The 14873-nt window shown below is 41.6% G+C and overlaps 1 protein-coding gene across 2 annotated transcripts in view; it reads right to left on the bottom strand.

Moving 5' to 3' along the window:
* The window catches only part of Psme4 (proteasome activator subunit 4), a 104945-nt gene extending 90572 nt beyond the window's left edge, over positions 1 to 14373 (bottom strand). The window contains exon 1 of one of the 2 annotated variants that reach the window (XM_021178408.2): positions 13935 to 14373. In XM_021178408.2, the coding sequence (XP_021034067.1) occupies positions 13935 to 14176 (242 nt within the window). In that variant the 5' untranslated portion in view covers positions 14177 to 14373. The remainder of the gene's footprint in view (positions 1 to 13934) is intronic. The other variant, XM_029483959.1, reaches the window with a different exon arrangement.
* Positions 14374 to 14873: the final 500 nt, after the last annotated feature.

Raw genomic sequence — 14873 nt, 5'->3', positions numbered from 1 at the left:
GGGGAGGGGGGACTTTTGGCATAGCATTGGAAATGTAAAATAAGAAAATACCTAATAAAAAATGAAAAAAAAATTAAAAGTCCAACTTAATACTTGGAATACATATCTGACAAAGAATGAATATTCAAATTCCTCTCTCTCTCTCTCTCTCTCTCTCTCTCACACACACCCACACACACACACACACACACACACACACACACACACTCACACACACACACCCTGCAAACTGTTAAGACAAAGACAACTTTTAAAAGTTCAAAGGGCAGGTACCTGTTGGGGATTGGTCCTAATGCTTTGATTTAATTGGGAATCTGCTTGTCCAAACGCTGAAGGTCCCTGTTCCAAATTGGTTTTTGATCGATCAATAAAGATGCTAGCGGCTAATGGCTGGGCAGAGGGAGATGGAGTGGAACCCTTAGATTTGCTCAGGCCAAGACTCGGAAGAGGGGAGGAGAGAAAGAATCTCCTTGATTCTTAGGGTGACAGATCAGATTTAGAGCTGTGGAAGGAAAATCATCCAAAATGTAGGTGAGAAGGAATGTGGCCCCCAAAGGGGGCAGCAAAATGTAGGGGGCCGCCCAGAAGGCACAGGGCAACAAAGGTAGATCGTGGATTTTCAGAGTGTTGAGTTAGGAGTACTGGAGGAAAATCTATGGTAGTCAGGTGGAGGATTAGAACTGCCTGGCCTTTGAGTTAGCCAGGGCATTTCAAAAATAATCTAATGAGTGTGTCTTTCATTCACAGATCCAAAGAGTTCCTGGGCACCCTCGTGCGACCAGCCAGGAGCACAAAGCAATGTAGCTAAACTCATCACTACATGTACCTTTCAAAAGAGCTCATTCAGATGACTACCAAGCAGATATTTGACATCGTTATTCTCAGTAAGATAGTAAGCATCATTATTAAGCAGTAAAAGCACATTAAAACACCCCAACCTCTACTCTGAACTCTCCAACCCAGGGGCTGGGCTGCCATTCACCCAGAGGCTCTTCCCAATATAAATCAGACATTTTGGTTTCCTGCTCCTTTTTGTACCTTTGACCTCCTAACTGCTATATTTGGTTGCACTCCCCATCTCTCCATATGGTTCAGGGTCATGACTATCCTGGACTCTCCCAGATATGCCTGCCTCTCACTAGGTCTTCCTTATATCTACAATAAACTTTTCTCCTCCACCATACCTAGGAACAGTATTCCTTTTTATTTTATCCCTTTCCTTTTTATTTTCATTCATGAGCTACAGAAGACCTTGTCCAAATTACGAAGAACCACCAAACAGCCAAGAATGCCTATTATGATTTCATTTTAAAGAATAAGTGATGTTAATCTATGGTATCAAAAGTGATATGATAGGGAATTAGTTGGTGGAGGTCTTGCATAGCATACTTGAGGCTTGGGTTCCACCGCAGCATGAGATAAAACTGGATTACAGCACTCACCAAAAATCCAGCACCTGGAGGTGGAGGCCAGAAGAATAGAAATCCAATGCCATCCTGATCTATATCAGGCTAGCCTGGTCCACATGAAACCATCCCAAATCTCAAAAGCTAAAATAAAATAAACTGAGCAGCAAAAAAAGACATAGATAAAATGAGAAAAGAAACACATAGTAGCAGCCGGGCGTGGTGGCACACGCCTTTAATCCCAGCACTCGGGAGGCAGAGGCAGGCGGATTTCTGAGTTCGAGGCCAGCCTGGTCTACAAAGCGAGCTCCAGGACAGCCAGAGCTATAAAGAGAAACCCTGTCTCGAAAAACAAAAACAAAAACAAAAACAAACAAACAAAAAAAGAAACACATAGTATAGGTTAATCTTTAGGGAAGAAATATAGTGAAAGGATCTCTGCAGCAGAATCATGGAACTGTTTACAATGTTTATTTTTAAGAAGCATTTTAGATTTAAGTTTGTCAAAAATACTGGGACTACTAAATTGTAATAAACCCTGTTGGGGCTGGAGAAATGACTCACCAGTCAAAGTAATTTGTCAGCGTACCTGAGTTTGGTAACTTGCATCTATGTCAGCAGCTCACAACTGCCTCTAACTCTGGCCCCAAGGGAGTCCTGTGCCCTCTCTGTAAGCATCTGTGTGCATGTGCACACATGCATGCATAGCCAACATAAACATACTTAATTCAAAATAAATCTTAAAAAAAAAACAAGAAATTGGATTCTAAAAATGGAAGTAAAGACTAGCAACCATCATTTTAAATTCAACTTAAACTTTCACATTAAGTTTTCAGTAAGACTACAAATAAATGATATCTCAAAATACTTAAAAATCTTAGTAATTATTATTAAACTTTTGAATAGACCATTCCTTAACCAATCCAGAACATACAAATGACAAACCATCATGTTTCATCCTCCCACAGTAAAAATGACAAGACAACACAAAAGTATTTCCAGCTTTTTCCCCCTCACATCTTCACAGTATGTCACCAAATACTTTTAGATTTTTAATCTCAGAAAAACCTGGTACACCAAGAACAGTAATTAGTTAATAAAACAACATGATGTCATCAAATGTTTTTATTACAAGGAATTTTAAAGTTAATATATATATTTACTAATATATATATATTTACTGGTGATACAGATATATATATCACTAGTAAAATAAAACCACGAATCAGAGAAGCTAGAGCCCAGAGAGGCTTCCAATTCATTAAGAAGCCAATGATGAGGTTGCACTTCTGATCCTCCTGCCTCCAATGCCAGAATTAGACAAGTTCACCACGACCAGTTTTTAGGTGCCATCAAGCAATTCACCAATCAAACTATATCCCCAAACCCAATTACTAGACTATAAAGTTCTAATTATTGTCACCAATAAAGCAACATTGAACACATTCTGACTCCAAGGACTCCTCTAAATCATATTATTCCCTGATTTGCTACTGAAAATGTCCTGGCTTACAGTTTATATTATCATTAAACCATTAATTTAATTTGAAGGGGGAGGGGCAATGTTATTTCAAAACAGTAAAACTATTTATAACTGGGCCAGCAAGATGGGTCATGAAGACAATCCTCTGGGACCCAAATAGAAGAAGGGAAAAATTCTCTTACAAGTTGTCTTCTGATTTGCCCCAACCCCCAACGACCCCCCCACCCCTGCTGCCAGACACACACACACACACACACACACACACACACACACACTGACCTTTTGTTTTTTATATCTGAAATCTTATCAGGTGATAGTTTTCATCTGTAATTCCAGCAATTCAGAGGTTAGGGCAGAAGAACTGTCATGCATTTGAGTTCTACTTGACTGCATAGTGACTTCTGAGCCCAGTCTGGGATCAAATTAAGACTGTCTCAAAAAACAAACAAATCTATCAATAGCTCCTAAATAAGAGACCTGGCATGGTGGCACAAGCTTATAAATTCAGCAGTGCTAGCACTTGGAAAGATGAGACAGGAGCATTTGAGATCACAGCTAGTCTGAGCTACATAGCAAGAATGGAAACCTCTTCTGAAAAAAAAAAAAAAAAAGCCTTCAAACTAACAATAAAATTGGGTCAAATTAAACAAACTGGTTCTAAAAGACAGCTTCCAATATACTACTCAGCAAAATTGGCCTTAATGCTACTATTCTTTTCTAGTTATTTCTCTCTTGAACTATGGATAAAGGAAATATCTTCTTCCAACTAGCCAAGGATGAGTGCTGGGATTGTAGACATGTACTGTGATGGCCTGTTTTATTTTGCTCTGGAGCAAGAACTAAAATTTTTGTGCATTCTAAGCAAGCACTCTAAAAAAATTTACAGGAAACAATTTCTTGAATGTTTTATTAAATGTTATTTATGTGCTAGAAATGCACCAGGCAATGGAAACTTAAGAATAAATAACAAACAGCCTTGAGGCATACTGCATCAAAAGTTAACCATTTCAGTTTGATGCTCCTGAGTATAAATTTAATATTTATATGGCTCATTTACTCATTCACTTCTATTTCCCCACATTAAAATCCCCCAAATTAAAAGACATTTTCTGAAATCTGCTTTACTGAATTAAATTCTACCTTAAGACTTACAGTCAAGAAGCCTTCTTTCTTTTGCACAGACATATAGCTAATAATAAAAGGATATCTGTGGTCTTCGGGAAATTTGGCTGTCACAAAGTTTCTGTAACTAGCTAGACATGTTGCTATACACCTATAATCTTAGCCCTTAGGAGGCTGAGGCAGTTTCTGTGACTTCAAACCCAGCCTGGATTACATCAGGAGATCCTACCCACAAAATAAAATAAAGCAAGTTTGGGCTGAGGAGATGGTTTAGTGGCTAAGAATGCCTGCTAAGCAACCTCAAGGACCTGAGTTCAAATCTCTAGCACCCACATTAAAACAAAACAAAACACACACAACACAACAAAACAAAACAAAAATAGGGCATGACCAAATATTAAGTTACCACTGAAGAGTGAGGGGCACAGTTAAAGGAGGACAACTGCAGAATCCCTGGGGCTTTCTGTCTGCCAGCCTAGCTCCAGATTCAGTGAGAAACTTTTTAAGAAAAGAAGGCAGAAAGTAATAGAGTATGCAGACACCCTCCCCTGGCCTCTGTGTCACACACACACACACACACACACACACACTTTTATGTGCGCTAAGCTTGGCAGCCCCTGACTATTATATTACCCTGTTAATAGAAAGAGGTGGAGACAGAAATCTTGGGAACTCACTGATTAGACAGTCTAGGTGAGCTCAAGATGCATTTAGAAAATAAAGTGGACAAACAACAGAGGAAGACGGGTGGTGGTGGCGCACGCCTTTAATCCCAGCACTTGGGAGGCAGAGGCAGGCAGATTTCTGAGTTCGAGGCCAGCCTGGTCTACAAAGTGAGTTCCAGAACAGCCAGGGCTATACAAAGAAACCCTGTGTCAAAAAAAACTAAAAAAAAAAAAAAAAGAAAAGAAAAGAAAAGAGAGATACCAGAATCAATCTACAACCTTCACATTATTTCTTGTATTCTTGTAGCTCAATCAGTAATTGCTGACTCTATGAGCTGAGAACAAAACAAAACAACAAACAAACAACATGCCATGCCAGTAGCAAAAAAGCTGTGAACTTGGGACTGATTAGTGCCCTGACGGTTATCACTGTCTACAGGATTCCAAGACAGCACTTGCCTCATCACAGAAAACAACATGCTGGTGCTGAAGTTCCAGAAAGATCTGAGGCTCCCTCACCACTAAGAGGAGACAACAGACACTGTAGGCTGATGTGCACAGCAGCATCACAGAAGTCCTTAGCCCCAGAGCCAAACCTTACAGCCCATGTTTGCTTGTTTGGTGAGTTCCTAATTAACATAATTCCCCAATTCAATAGCCCAGGCTAGCCTTCAAGTTTCTATACAGCCCAACTTATTCTCAAACTACCTAAACCATCATACTCAGAGAACTTCTTTCTACTTAATTTCTTTCTCTTTTTCTCTTTCTTCCTTTAGAAATATGGTTTCTCTGTGCAGCTCTGACTGTCCTCCCATAGACCAGGCTGACTTTGAACTCAAAGATACTCTCTCTTTGCTTCCCAAGTGCTGAGATTAAAGGTGTGTGCCACCAGGCCTAATTTCTTTCTTTTTTTCTTTTACCTGTTTAATCGATTCTTTGGGTGTTTCACCTCATGCTCCCTACTCAGTCCCACTCACCTTCCTGTCCTCTTATAACCACATTTCTCCCTTGCAACCGCCCCACCAAAATAAAACACGCACACAACTACAACAAAAACAAAGCATGGAAAACATATCATGTATGTCACAGTGTGTCCCACAATATATTCCTCTGTCCTCACATCTTCACTTGCAAAGTTTATTGTAATGAGTCATTGGTCTGGTTTGAGACTGTGGCTTCTGTGATGCCCTCAATACTGGATCCTGATCAAGACTCCTCTCAGTTATCCAATTATTACCCTGTGCCACAAAGATTCTGCCCTTTCCACATCTCAACCATTCGCAGATGATAAAAGATTTTTGGGTGGGCCAATTCAGAATACTGGATGTGGGCCTGGGTGGTAGCTGAGCTAGTCAAGACTGCTAGCTTTCCCTTATCTGCACCACCACAACAAATACTCTAACACTGCTCTGGCTAGGTCACCCAATGTGGACATCGGCAGGAAGCAGGGACAGCTCTCCTGTTCTCATGCCAGGTCACCTGCATCCACACTTCCAGAGCCAGCCCCACTGGGCTACCTAGTCAAGGAACAGGGCCTACTCTCCCAAGTGATGAAGCCTATGAGGGGGCTGAATCAGCTCTCCCATGCTCACACCCTCGGGACTGGCTCACTTTTGTCCCCTCCATAAAAGCCAGATCTACTGTGCTGCCCAGTAGAAGTATAGGGCCCACTCTCCTGTGTGTTATAGCCAATGAGGGGCCAGAACTACCTCTCTCAATCTCATGACCCTCCGGGTCAGCTCTCCCATCTGCACGGGTTCAGGGGGCACCCCCCACACACACACTCACACACAGCACCTCACAGCAGAGGAGTGTCGTGACTAATTTCCTAAGTGGGTATAGAAAGTCCCACATACAGGCCAGCCCAGTATCACAATATTTTTATTTAAAATGAGTTTATAGATCCCAGAGTCGCTAAGATTCCTTTTAGCTCCAAAGTTCAATGCTGCTAAAAAGTTGGAGGTTGGGAGGACATTTATTCAACATCAAAAGACACAAGTTGGGAGAGGGGGAGAGGATAGAAGGGGATTCAGAAGAGGACATGGGATCCCTTGGAACGGGAGTTATGGATGGTGATCCATCTGATGGGGGTGATGGGAACCACACTCAACCACTGAACCACTTCTTCAGTCCCTTGTTTCACTGTCTGGATATTTTGTTGTTGTTGTTGTTGTTGTTGTTTTCTTTTGTGGGATCTTTATTGTTATTTTTTGAGACAGGGTCTTATTGTACAGTCTTGGCTGACCTAGAACTCAGGTAGACCAGACTAGCTTCAAACTCATAAAAATCTACTTGCCTCTGACCTTCAAGAGCTAGGCTTTAATGCCAACACATCTGTCTCTTATTTTATTTATTTATTTATTTATTTATTTATTTATTTATAGATATGATCTCAATGTTAGCCTAGCCTGTGCTCAAACAAACCTCCAACCAGAGCAGCCAAGATAGGCAACAATACCAGGAGAAACCCCATAGGAACTTGGTTCAGATTCTAGGTTTACCAAATAACTGGTAGATCTAATTAAGTTTAAGTCAAATTTAAATAAAGGATTAACTTCTGTCTGTAAAGAGACACCATGACTAAGCAACTCTTATAAAGGACAATATTTAATTGGAGCTGGCTTACTGGTTCTGATCAGTCCATTATCTTCATACCAGGAGGCATGGCACTATGCAGGAAGACATGGCGCTTGAAGAGCTGAGAGTTCTACATCTTGTGCCAAAGGCAAACAGAAGATTGACTCTTCCACACTGGGCAGAGTTTCAAAGCCCACCCCCACAGTGACACACTTCTTCCAACAAGGACATACCTCCTAACAGTACCACTCCCTATGGGCCAAACATACTCAAACCACAACTTCCGAATTCACTGGGAGGTGATAAGCAATGAACACTAAACTGAGTCATATGAAACAGATTTCTGAAGCAGGGCCTCCATAGGCCCGTAAACCTGAGACCTGAAGAAGGACTTCAAGTTTAAGGCTAGACAGAACAACAGAATAAGTACAAAGAAATTCTGGCAGTTCAGTGAGATGCTGGCTCAAAATACAAGTAAAATGGAGTCTGGAGAGAGAGCTCAGTGGTTAAGAGCACTAGCTGTTCTTGCAAAAGACTCAGGTTCAATTCCCAGCACCCACATGGTAATTCACAGCTGCCAATAACTACAGTTCTAAGAGATCTGACACTTTTTGTGGTTATTAGGAACTCATTCATACAGGTAAACACTCACACACATAAAATAAATCTTTTTAGAAAGTTTAAGGAAGGCTGGGGAGGGACACTTGCCTAACTAACATGCATGAGGCTCTAGGTTTAAACCCACAGAGGGAAAATAAAGAAGATAAGTGGACTAGCAAAGGAGCATAGTGGGGTCCACCTGTAATCTTAGCATAGGGAGACAAACCAAAAGGATCAAGAATTCAAGAACTGCTTCTACTATGCAGGCCAGTGGGAGTTTCCAGAGATCCTATCTAAAAAAGAGCTTTAGCCTGAGTACATAGCAAGTTCAAGGACAGTCTGAGATATACACACACACACACACACACATATATATATATATATATATATATATATAGATAGATAGATAGAGAGAGAGAGAGAGAGAGAGAGAGAAAGACCCTGTCTTAAACAGCACTACCACCACCAAAAACCCATTTGCTGCCACCAAATGTATTATAATCCAGTATACATCTATATAAAATTAAAAGTCATGAACAGTCCATCTTTAGTTACTAATAAACGTTTCTTAATGATTATTTTCTCATTTTTTATCCTATTATATGGAAATTAGATGATGCAATGAATGTAAATGAAAGTTCCAACTAGCCCCCATTTTTACAAAAAGTGGGCCAGGGAGATAGCTCAGTACATAAAGGGGCTGGGATACCAAGCCTGGTGGGCTAGCTGAGTTTGCTCTCTGAAGCTCACAAGGAGGAGCTGAAAACAGACCTTTTGACCTCCAACCCAGTCTGGGGGTGGGGGGCACTGTCATCTGAACACACACAAGGGGGTGGAGGATAGTGAAAGTAAAAAAATAAAAAAGATTACTTTTAAGTAAAAGGCCTTAAAATAGTTCTTGGGTTGAAGGTATGGATTAATAATAGAGCCAAAGGCACACAAAACCCTCAGGAGGTTGAGGCAAGAGGATGGCTGTTAAACAGAGAGTTCCTATTCAGCTGAGGGATAAAACCTTTTGATTATGTATCAAAAAAAGTACCTACCCAGCTTCTTTCACAAGGTAACTTTTCCCTGCTTACATAAACTAGGAACTCCATCTGCTACATGCTAACAACAAGTTGTCATTCTGTTTGCTGACACCTCTGCAAGTATTCGATTTGCCTTCAGAACACAAACTATACCAAGCTCTTTCAGAGGTTTGAAAGTGTAACTCTGATACTTGCCTACCATGTTCAAGGTTAGGCCCCATTTACTCACTGCAAAAGTAAATCAATCCATTCACTCTTTAAGAATCTTCCAAATAGGGCTAGAGAGGTGACTCAGAAGTTAAGCCACTGGCTACTTTTTCAGAAGACCAGGGTTCAATTCCCAGAACCACATGACAGCTCACAAATGTCTGTAACTCCAGTTTCAGGGCATCTGACATCCTCATAAAGACAAACATGTAGGAAAATCACCAATACAGATAAAATAAAAATAAATTATTTTTTAAAAAAGAATCTTCCAAAAAACATCAAGTTCATTCAAGTGGAGAAATAAGAAAAATATGTACCTATATTTATGTTTTTTAAATGTATTGCTGTAGAAAACCTCTACATTTCATTGTTGACAAAACAAAACAAAACAAAACAAAAACCACTAAACACCTATTGAAACCAGCCCAGATTGCTAACATATTCATTCCTTTGAATGGTCAACAAGGGAAGACCATGAAACATTTATGACAAATCTTGTTTACAGTAGAATACTAGTCTCACACCCATTTCACAGCAGTAAAGGTAATAGGTTTTTTCCTTAGAAAGAAAATTCCTTTGTTGCCTTCTAGTCCATTGCCACATGAAATGCAGCAGCCATCCACAAGTGACACAAAGGACAGTGAACTCCTGTTTTCCCATCTGTCCTACCACGAAACCCTGAAATCTCTATGAAACTGTAAGACAAAATAAATCTTTCCTCCCTTAAAGGATTTTTAAAAAATATGTAGCTTATATTTTTATATATCTTATATGTTTTAAAACAATTTAGTATTCAACATTAGATATAGGATTCTTAGTTATGGATAGCAGTAAATGATCATTAATGATATTTTAGCATATAAAAGGATATGCATATAAAAGTTGGACAAATTTTTATGTATTATTTGATTCTCAAAATACTCATTAATATGCTTGATGTATAAAATGCATTTAAATAACAAAAATTTAAGAAAGAAAAACAAACAAAAGAAGAGTCACTACAAATGAATCCCACTTAACAGAAAGCTGACAAATAGAAAAATGGTTTCTGAAGATGAGTTTATTGGAAAGCACTTCTCAATGTTCATTCATTCATTTATTTATTCACAGTTGGGTAGTGTGCCTCACACTCTGTAAGACTGTGGGAGGAAGACCACTACTCAGAATGTACTTCAGGGTGGACATACTTGTGTAGTTTGTGAGACCCGGAGTCTCAGAACTAGCACTCGTGTGTGTGTGTGTGTGTGTGTGTGTGTGTGTGTGTGTGTGTGTTGGGGTGGGGTACAGGGTGTGGGGACATGGACCACAACTAGGTGTGCATTTCAGATACAATGGTATTCTACAATCATGCAGCAAAAACAGATAGTATGCCTGTCGCAAGAGGTATTCAGGCTTCAGGCCATCTAATCCCACTGTTTATGGTTTACTGACTGCCTTTCTTGATGCCTCAATACAGGAGTTAATTATATATATTTAAAAGGCTTCATTTAGAAATCATATTTCTCACCAATTTTTTTGGTAGAGCTACTCCTTTGCTGGTGTGTCCTGAACAACAGCAACAACAACAATAAACGGGACACTAAGAGAAACAGCATGTTGGAGCATCCAAAAGGCAGAAATCTTTCACTGATATGTCTCACAAATCAAAAACACTTCTCAATCCTTTAAAAGAACCAAAAAAAAAAAAAAAGTATTAGAAAAAGATTAATGCTACTTCTACTATATTGTTTTAACCTATCTGTCTCAGTGTTTTCATTTTTAAAACAGAAGTAATTCCATGCTATACTTATTGCCCCTGAACTGAGTCTAATTTCTAAAAGGATAAAAGATGCTGTATGAAAAATCATTAATAAACCCTTTTTAGACTGGTGAGTTATTTCCTACCCAGCCTGATCACCTGACTTCAAGCCCTAAAATCCATCTGGTAAATCTTTATTTGTCTGACTTATTCGAGCATGTATGGCACAAGTGCACATGTAGCAAGACACACATCCGCCTTTTAAAAGTGCTCTGTCCATGAGGCTCCATTATAGTAAACCTTAGACAAAGCAATGGAGATCTAAGAGGGGGAACTCAGAAGTAAAATCAATCACAAATTTTCCAACTCACTATGGGTTAATAATTGCTGGTAAGTGGTGTTCATTATGTTATTGTCCTCTTCTATATGTTCGATATTTTCCATAATAAAAATATCAGAGTCAACAAGATGGATCCTCAGGCAAAAGCCATTTGGCAACAACCCTAAAGGCCTGACTTTGATCCCAGGAAGCCGAGCAGGAGAGAGCTGTTCCTTAGAGCTGTCCTCTGACTGCCCCTGCACATTAATAATAATAATAGTAATAATAACAATAGCAAGGATAATAATAGAGTAAAAAATATTGAAAATGTACAAGGCAAAAAGTTTTGCATTTTAAAAAATGAGAACCAAAAATGAGGTTCTGGCACAAAGAACCAATTATCAAGTCAAAGGTAAACTTGCTATTTCTGAATGATTAACTGCTGGCTGGCATTTGGGAGGTTAAGGCAGGGGTCAGGAGTTAAGAGCAGCAAGTTTGGAACAGGTCTGGGGCTACTAGAGATCCTGTCTCAAAAACAAAAGCCAGCCAGCCATGGTGTCTCATGCTGGTAATTCCATCATCGGGAAGAGCAAAGGGTAGGGCCATCCTATGGATAGTTCCAGGCCAGCCGAGCCTACCTAAAACCTTACTGGGAGGGAGAGGGTGTCATAACTCCTTTTTAAATATTTAATAAATAGCAAAATAGTATAATATCAGAGCAAAAACAGTTCCCAGGAAACACTCTCATTTCATTTACAAGCAAACAAAAGGACATGATTAAATAAGTTTCTCACATCTTCAGAACTGGTGAGGAAAACATGAAATCTACTACATTTCTTCTAGAACATAGCAAACATGATCACGTCAGGATTATATAGATGTTAAGCAAAACACTAGGCTTTTAAAAATGGGGAGGGTGAGCACAACTATAAACAAACATGTCACCTTAATACGTCTTGCAGAAGAAAAACACACACCCAAGATCACAGCATGCCCTATCAAATTCAAAATGTCACATGACAATGCAATCTCAAGAATTAGTTTCCAGTATTTAACCACTATTCCAAAATTAAAGTCTACATGACAGCACTTGTTACATAAAACAGGAGTCACCACCATTAAGCCATCTAAACAGCAAATCTGCTCTACACATCAAGCATGGTAACTCCATTATATTTCTTGGTAATATGTTTACTTTAGCCAAAACAGCAACAAAGCCTAGTGCTAATTTACCAAACTCATTAACCAGAAATTGGAAAATAAACATTTAACTATGCTTATAAATCCAAGCTGGATGTCTTCACAAATTGACATATACATACACATATTATACACCAAAGAAAAGTTGCATATATTCCCTGAAAACAATATTCCTTGGCAAGTCTATCAAAGTGACTAACAAACTTTATTTTTACTGTGCTCTAGTTACACAAACACCTAAGGAGAACACACAAAGTAACTCAATTTTAATCCTTTAAAAAGAGGGTTTTCTTTGATTACATTGATCTCCATGCTTATGGATCCTTAATACCATAAACTTCTTTATAATCCAGTGAACAGAGCTGTTAATCGTGACACTTTATGGTCACTCTAAGAAAGACAAATTAAGTGCTTTCGTTTTGCATCTTTTAAGTAAAAGAGCTATTTTCACTCAGTTGAAGAGTACAAAAAAACTTGTCAGAAGTCTCCCCAGTAATTAGCACATAAAAATTATCCCGAAGAGAGATACAGCCCACTATTGTATTATAAAACCCTGAGTCATCACCCAGCTCACTCAGCAGATTCTGGTGAACACAAATGACATGTCCTGTGCAATCACTTATCCGTAACCATATGCATAAACATAGTCTTACCAAATTATATGTAGCGTACCAAACAAAACAGCCAAAATCTTATATAATAAGTTCTGCCAAAGTAAAGGTGCGCATAGAGCAAATGACCTACCTCTCCAAACTTTTTGCTCCATCATTACTTTTCCCCAGCTCTAATTTTAATGACACTATAATTTGCGGCTAGTGCGTACGGAAAACAAAAGAACTCCTAAAGTTGGTGTTAACGTTAACATTTATTTATCTAACCAACTCAAAACCACACAGTCTGGCCAACAAAGCCCGGGATCAACCTAACAGCGCTCTTCACTATTTGCCTTAGAATCAGCGAAGTCTTGACCGAGGAAATGTCACAACAGGAACATACACTTTTCCTAGAATTCTAAGACAACATTCTCAACGTCTACTCAATCCGAGAATGCGCTGACTGTCCATTTGAAACGAATCGTTTCAATTAAATCCAGGAAGCCAGAACAGCAACCCAGACCCCCAAGAAACATAGTAACACAGAAAAACACAACACACACACACACACACAACCTCTTACTGTCCCTACTTCCTACGGTAAGAAGTGTAAAGGCGTGGATCGACGAGGTAGGCAAAACAAAAAACAGAAGCAAGGACGGGAGTCGCTTCCCCAAAGACCGAATCTCTCTATCCCGCAGCTCCACGCGCAGAACCCCAGGGAGAACCAATGGGAGCCGCTCGTCCTTATGCCCGGCTACGCCTGTGGCTCCCCAGAGCCTGGCACGTCAAGAGAAAGGACCAGAACGCTGATCGTGAGAGGCGACCGACAGGACCCAGAAGTCCCACAGAAAGCAACGAGGAGACTGGGTCTCCCCGGGCTCGGCCGCGCCCCTGGAATCCTGCACCAGGTCAGCGCCGTCTGGACAGAACAGAGTTGAGCAGCAGCAGCGCAGACAAAAGAGCCCGGCCCGCCGACGGCTTCAGCCCACTTACGTGGAGAGTTTCCGCGTCCAGAAGAGGCCCCCGGGCCACAGCTCTTGGAGCTGCACAGCCCGGCCCAGGTTGCTCTTGATCTGCGCCAGCTGCACGTCGGACTCGGCGTCCAGCCGCTCGGCATAGGGCAGAAGCTTGTTGTACACGATCTCCTTCTGCGGGACGAAGGCCCGCGGGCCCAGTACCGGCCGCCCGCCAGGCTCGGGGGGCTCCCCGCCGCCCGCCCGCTCCGGAGCCTCCATTAGCCCGGGGCCGCCCCCGGCCCGACCCCCGGCCCCCGCCCCGCTGCGGGCTCAGCCTCGTCCGCGTCGCCTCGCCCTCGGCCCGACCGCTGGGCCCCCCTCCCGCCCCGGCTGCCCGGCGCGCTGCTGGACCCCGCGCGGCACCCGGTTCGTTGGCGGTGGCAGCGGCTGCTCGGCCCGGACCACTCCGGCTCTTCTGGTGACGCCGCAGCCGCAGCGCCGGGAGGTTCCGGACCGGCCTCAAGTCACTTCCGGGGCGGGGCCACGAAGGCGGGGAAACCTGGCTGCTTTCTCGCAGTCAGCGGAGTTTGGTGTCAGCGGCTGGGGTTGCTGCGCGAGGCTGCCCGGGAGAAACAAGAGACCCTACGCCGCTCCAGCAGGATCCAGAGGCACGGAATCCGACTACCTCTCCACGCTCAGTATCCTCTCTTCTGGGCCAATTTACGGAAGAGCAGCTTGTATCCCAGCTGGGGGCGGGAGTGTGGACAGAGAAGCAGTATGAGCACAAAGAGTTCTAGGCCAACCTCTGCTTCCTACTGGCAACAGGAGACACTATCATGGTGGCGCACGCCTTTAATCCCAGCAATTGGGAGGCAGAAGCAGGCGGATTTCTGAGTTCGAGGCCAGCCTGGTCTACAAAGTGAGTTCCAGGACAGCCAGGGCTATACAGAGTAACCCTGTCTCGAAAAACAAAACA

Source organism: Mus caroli, chromosome 11, assembly GCF_900094665.2.
Source record: "Mus caroli chromosome 11, CAROLI_EIJ_v1.1, whole genome shotgun sequence".
NCBI lineage: Eukaryota > Metazoa > Chordata > Mammalia > Rodentia > Muridae > Mus > Mus caroli.
Note: the sequence above shows the minus strand (reverse complement) of the source record. Positions and strands in the feature narration are given on the sequence as shown.